This window comes from Geospiza fortis, unplaced genomic scaffold (genome assembly GCF_000277835.1).
Source record: "Geospiza fortis unplaced genomic scaffold, GeoFor_1.0 scaffold188, whole genome shotgun sequence".
NCBI classification, from domain to species: Eukaryota; Metazoa; Chordata; class Aves; order Passeriformes; family Thraupidae; genus Geospiza; species Geospiza fortis.
Genome location: NW_005054337.1, coordinates 4,033,332 through 4,040,041, shown reverse-complemented (window position 1 = coordinate 4,040,041; position 6,710 = coordinate 4,033,332). Strand labels below are relative to the sequence as shown.

General features: G+C 46.6%; 1 protein-coding gene across 1 annotated transcript in view; it reads left to right on the top strand.

Moving 5' to 3' along the window:
• ADA (adenosine deaminase) overlaps positions 1-6,710 on the top strand; it is a 20,544-nt gene that overhangs the window by 1,652 nt on the left and 12,182 nt on the right. The window contains exon 2 of the mRNA XM_014307510.2: positions 6,448-6,509. Within this exon, the coding sequence (XP_014162985.1) occupies positions 6,448-6,509 (62 nt within the window). The remainder of the gene's footprint in view (positions 1-6,447; positions 6,510-6,710) is intronic.

The following is a 6,710-nucleotide window of genomic DNA, read 5'->3' as shown; positions in this document are numbered from 1 at the left end:
TTTTTTTTTTTTTTTTTTTTTTTTTTTTTTTTTTTTTTTTTGTGGTTTCGTTGTTGTTTTTTATTTTTTTTCCCTTGCGCATTTAGTTCAGTTATTCCTCAGATAACCATGGCAGCACTTTGGAGCACTCTCTGACAGCAGGCACCAGTCTTTCACTCTCTCCATGCCTTGTGTACTACATCTCTAGTAGGATCGTATGGTAATGTTTTTATTATCCAAATTGTAACCTAGAGGACTAGAGGAGGAAGAAGATGAAACAGCTGTGGTTAGCAATAGTCCTGTATCTGATGGAAGAACACTGCCTGTGCTGCAGGATGGCTCAGCTATCACGCTGTGGTCTGGGTAAGGTGCTGTACAGGGTGTGCCAGGTTGGACTCTTGTGGGAGTAGGAGTCAAGGCAGAGGAGACCAAAAAAGTGATGTGAGAATTGTGGTGCTGCTCTGGGAGAACGTGAATGGTGGCAACTGCTTGTGGCTTTTCCAGAGAAGAAGATTGTCTCCAAAACCACGAAAGGACTGGGGGGGTTTGCTGCTGTTTGCATCCTCTCCCACTCCGTTTATCTCTCCGCTGAGTTTGCACCAGGAAAGCCTCACATACTTGGAAAGGGCAGTGTGCACAGGTCTGATTCATGTTTTATTCTATCACTATGGTTCCCTTTCTAGGAAGCTGATCCATGCATTAGCAGGCAAACCTTGATATCAAAATCCAGGGAGCATTGGCAGCTGCTGATGGTTAAAGCCTTTTTAAGTACACTTCAGTTTTGGGAGATGGTGGTGCTTCATCAGCTCCACTAAGACAAAAGGCTGTTGATTCACCCTGGTGATTTTACACTTTTGGTCGAGAGAAGCAACTTAAGTTCTTCTTTCATTTGTTCTTCCACTTTCCCAGTGTATGGGAAACTGGGGTACCAAAGAGAAAGACCTAGGAAAAACTGCAGGGCTTGACTGCTAAGATCAGGCTTCTGTTGTCTGGCTATTGGCAATTATGGGACTGGTTTTCCTGACTCAGGCAGTCGCTTTCAGTCCTGTGAACCTGCTAAGTCAGGCTTGGGGAAAAAAAATGGGCCTGAAGTCAGTTAATGAGCCCTATTCATTCCTCTGGATCCTCTGCCATTGGGAATGATCAGTTTTGTGTTTTAGAGATGTTTCTGGTAACTGGAGCAGCTTCTGCCCCAGCTGAATGTGGGGCTGGGGCTGCCTCTGTGTTTTTCAGGAACTCGCTGACTCCCAGTGACTGCAGTGATGAACAGGGAGCTGTGGCAGGACAACTTTGAACCCTGCTTATCTCAGGCCATAAAAGAACAGAGAAGTTTGATGTTCCTTTGATGTCAACCATCACCCTTTCTGTCCCACAGCCAGAGCAGAGACCGCATCCTTGCTCACTGCCCTCTTCTTGTAGGCCAGCCCCAGCCTGGGGGCTTCAGGACGTGTGTCTGTGTTCTCCTGCAGCTCCATGTGCCATGCTGTGGAGGGCTGAATGGGAACAGGGGTTTCTGGAGTCAGGCCCGCTGTCTCCAGGGACTGGTGTAGTTCATTTGTAAAACAACCATCAGGTGACATGGGGGAGCTGTTCTGTGAAGCACACCTTGTGTGTTAGCCTCTCAGAGAAGAGTGGCTGCTGGCCCAGCCTGGGTGGTACCAAAGGTGCCTGTGCTGGCTGTACCCAGGGGGTTTGGGTCAGGATGTCCTGCCCCACTCCCTGTAGCCCTGCAGACTCTCCCTGCCCATCAGGGGACTGCAGGAGCACGATGGTGTGTGGAGGATGATGTTGGATTTGGCTTGTCCACCTCTTGTGCTCAGCCTGACCCCTGACAAGGCATGGTCAGAGCCTGGTGCTGCTGAGACTGCCCTGAGCTCGAGCCATGCCTTACACAGTGCTACCTTGTGTGCTCAGTTCTTTAACAGTGTGGTACAGGGATGCTCTTGATAACCTTCCCAGATCCAGGTGGCAGTAGGAGGTTGTCTTGGTGCTGCACTAAGTGCCAGGACTCTGTTTTACTCTTTGTTTTGCTCTGAAGGGGTGCTGTGCTCCAGCCAGGGGTGGGTGTGAGCTCTGTGGTGGGTTGGTGGGCACATGGCCCTGCCACCCCATGGGAACCATCACCTGTGATGACACACAGCCACCATCACCTATTATTGTCACCAGGAGTCTCACCCTGAGGTCAGTGATGTAGTTGGTGCCAGGCTGCTCAGCACAGAAGCATCCTCCTCTTCCTCAGCCACCAAACCCATGAATCATTGTCCAGATGCATAGAAAGCACAAATATTTCCTGCAGTGGAGCTCTGTGGGGCTTGTAGTCTCCCATGTTCCTCTTTTAAAGTCTCACCCCTTACAGCACGTGACAGATACATCTCCCAAATGCATTTGTCGTGTCCTCAGGTTTGAGGATAATGCTGTGCTACTTCCACTGCACAACTCTCTTGAGCCACTCTCACCTCTTGCTTCTAAATGAGAGTTTGAGAGGAATTTAGGATGAGGAACTCTTTTTTCCTAACAGCACATTTCCTTAAAGCCAGACTTTGGGGAACATAGTTAATTGTTTTTTCCAGTGATTTGCCACGCTTATCAAATAATTGACAAATTACAGCTGTAATTAGCCTGGTTCTCAGCCATGAGATTAATAGAATGAGCCTAAATCATCATCTTTCAAGAGGCTGATTAATAATCCTGGGCAAAGTCACTGTGAAGGGTTTTAAAATGATGCAACTTTATCAGCTGTCTGATTATCTATTAACGTCTGCTGCAAACCTCACAATAAAAGGGGTGGACTAACTTTGGTCATTGTATATATTTTTAAAAAGACCCTAACAACCCCCTAATACAGAAAATCCTTCAAGTGCCTTAGCTTGAATGGCTCTTTTTTATGCCATATAATGGGCAAGCTGAGCAGGTAACTGCTCTGCCATGGTCCACTGATCAAACCATAATAGAGAAATTGTGTTGGGTCGACTGTGGATGAAAATACTTTGAATGTTTGGCTAACTTTTCCCCCTTAATTTCATTAAAATGAAAATAATCAGACTTGATCTTGGAATGGAACATACTTGTTTGAGTACCTTAATTTTGTGTTTGAATTTATTTTTGAAGCGTATTATGTCTCAAAGAAAACATTACAATATTTTCAGAGAAGTCAAGCCAGAGCCCTTAAAACTTCTCCTTTTTAAAAATCTGAACCAACTTGCTGATATCTGCACTAATGAGTCATGTGCCATGGTTGAGCTAAAACATTTTTTGCGTAAAAGTGGAAATGGCTGGGTTTGCTCTGATGGCCTTGCTGGGGGCTGTCTGTGCTGAGGACACACAATTTACAGCCTTTTGAACGTTCTTTGAACCCATCCCTCTGGCTTCCGACAAGTCTGGAGTGGAACTTAAAGTTTTATTGCATTGCACTCTGGGTTTTTGACGTGCTGGTGGGAGGTCAGTGGAGGTGCAGGGGGGACTGAAGGATTCCTGCACAAAGCTGGTCCTGAGGGTCCCCCCTGTACCTGGGAGAAGAACAGAGCTCCTTCCTCAGGAAAGCACTGGAGAGTTCTGCTGCTTTCTTGTTCTTCATCAGAGTAGGTGGTACCACATGAGCTGGGCTCTCAGAAGGAAGATATCAGTCTGGTCTGGTGGGTGGCATCCCTGCCCATGGCAAGGGGAGGTGGGGCTAAATGACCTTTTAGTTCCTTTCCAACCCAGACCTTTCTGTGAGTCTATGCTCAGTGGTCCTGGGATGGCTGAAGGCTCCTGTCCAGTGCTGGTGCAGCCTGTGGTGCTGTTCAGATCCTTCACCAGGTGTTGAGATCCCAGTATAATGTGTGTGCTCGTGCTTTCTCTACAAATAAATCAGAAGGTTTGGGGTGGGAGAGCACATGCACATGGAGCTGTGTTCTGAGGAGCAGAGAGCTCTGGAAGGAGCACTGGGCTCCTGCATTCACCTAATTTCTGCTTGCTCAGGCATCGTCGCCTGGAGCCACAGTTCAGAGAAAACTCTTTCATCCTTATCTGGGTACTTTCCTTGGCTTAAGGCAAGGTCATGTCACCCATTTGTATGTGGAAAAGACTTGTGCTTTGTTTACCCAAAACAAACACGCAGGGAGAGAGCTGAAATGTAATCTGCAGTGAGCAGCCTCCCACGGACCTGGAAACCCTCAGGGTTTGTGAGCAAGGTGCCCAGGGCAGATGAGCTGCTGGGTTGTGCCTCTGCTGATTGCATCCTTATCTGGAGCCCTGTAGGCACACTTCCATCTTCTCCTGGATGTCCTTTGGCCATCTAAACAGCATAGGAGAGTTCAAACTCTGCTCTCAAGCACTGGTCTGGAGGAAACCCAGAACTTTTTGGGTTGAACATCATTGCACAATGGTTTCTTAGCACTTGGTTTTAGTGTCTCCAGACCCAAAAATAAAGGCTGGCAGGGGACAAAGAGCCTGTTGCTGATACTGGAGAGGCACTTGCTGCTTTACAAGCATCTCACTTGCAGAAGAGGCAGGAGGAGGTGACTTACATAGGCGAAGGATGCCATGGAATCTGCCTTCTCACTGATGGAAATGTCATGTTGGGATATTCTTGCAGGAAACACGTGAAAAGTGTCTGAGGGAGAAGACCTCAACAGGTTCAGGTTGCTTTGGTTTTAAATCCAATGTGAGCAAATTTCAAGCCTGTAACTCCATCAGAAAGTCATGAGGGCTGTTGAATACCTCAAGGAGTGGATCTTGCATGGTTTTGAAATAAGAATTGGAGCTCAAGAGTGGAAAACATGCCAGGCATCTACATCTGGCAATGCAGACCATGTTTGTATCCTGTTATTTTATTTGCTGCTTTGCAGGACATTTAGTCCTCATAAACAGGATTGCATAACTCAAGGAGAGGGGAAAGATCAGTTTTAGCCCTTCTTAAATCTTCCTCTCTGTAGATTCAGATGGTATCTTGAGGGTAGGAGCAGTGGCAGGGACGTGTTTTTACAATCTGCTGTCAGTGGTGGCTGTGGGTGTATCCATGACCCCTGGGCCAGCTGATTGCCACCAGCAGTTTGATCCATCCTCAGCCTGCCCCAGCTGCATTTTGCACCCCACCAGTGTTTCAGTGGCAGCTTGGTGGCCATCATGAGGAGATGGCCTGAGCCCCAGCACTGTCCCTGCCCTGCCTTTTGCAGCAGGAGTGGCCAGTGAGAGCCCTGGCAGTGAGTCAGGTGCTCTGCCTGCAGGGCAGGTGTGCAGGGTGTGTGTGGGGATGGAGTGAGCTCCTGGGCATCAGTGCACGCCCCAGAGATGGGCACTGCCAGCCCTGTGCCAGGAGCTCACCTCACCTGCTCTTGGGCACTTGCAGACACTGCTTACTCAGTTTTCTCCCATCTCCTTGTAGTTATTGTTTGATACATCCCCTGATGCCAGAGGGGTTGTGGGTTTTAATTAGTAACCCTGGGTAGTTTAGTTATCCATGCAAATATCCAGTCCTCTTCTGAATCCTACTTCTTTCTTACCCTTGGCACCCTGCAGCTGTCATCTATGCAGGAAAATGCGTGGATGTTATAACTAAATGTCCATGATGTTGTAACTTAAAAGAACCTTGTGTATTAAGTTTCTAATCTAGAGTTTCATGTAAAAATACAGTAAAATCAGATATGTGTTTTGTAGGCTATTCTGTGACTTAAAAGAAAACAGTTCTGGAAAGATGGATATCTAGCTGAAACATTTTACAGCTAATATTTTCCTTCCCAGTTCGACTTCCAAATCACATTTGTCATGTTCCTCTGAAAGCCCCAGCTGGCTAATGGAAAAAGCTTGCTTTTGCTTTTCTGGCTCTCTTTCTCCAAAACCCAATGTTTCAGAAATAATGGGGAAATAGGGCTACAGAGTGAAAAGACCTGAGTTACTGTCCCATTTTTAATAAGTAAAAATTGAAGTGTTTTATTTTGAAACCTTGTTAGCTCCATGAGGCAACTTGTTACTATTATTATTATTATTATTTTACAGCACCTTTGTGCCATGGGACTGACCCCTTCTGTAGGATTAGAGAGCCTGTAAGCCCTGATAATACCATGTAATTAACAACCCATCAGGAGCTGATTCTTGGAAGTGAAGTCAAAGTTTTCATGTAATGACTCTTAGCAAATTAATTAGGGTTTGGCTTCCTGTGATTTCAAGGAGGAAACGAGCTGGAAAGTCAAGGTGTTTGGAGTTTGCTTTTTTTCACTCCTCCTGAACACTAAGGATAGGGCAGTTCCTCAAAATTACTGGAAACAGGATGAATTTCTAAAGATTCATTAAATGTGTGAGCTGCAGCAAAATACTTAGACAATACATAGATATTGAAAAATAAACTTTATAATGATTATATGTAAAAATGTTTATGTGTCATGACTTTGTCCCTGTATTGGCTACATTTATACCCATGTGAGCACCAGTTACTTCTCTCTGAATTATTGTTGCAGCTTAAGAGTGCCTGACCCATTTTTCTCATTGCAGGTAGAGCTTCACGTCCACCTGGATGGAGCCATCAGACCAGAGACCATCCTGTACTTTGGCAAGTGAGTTGTGGGGGGAAATAAGCTCTGGGAGCTGCAGTGCAGAGGCATCCTCCCTTCTGCTTCTCCAGGTCTGTGACAGAGGAGCTCCTGCAGGCAGCAAACCTGGCTGGTGCTGGTTCTGTCTCTGCCCAGACCTGGCTGCACAGAGTGAGGGCACTGAGCACACTCCAAAAGACAGGGGGGCTTCCCAGGTAGCAGGAA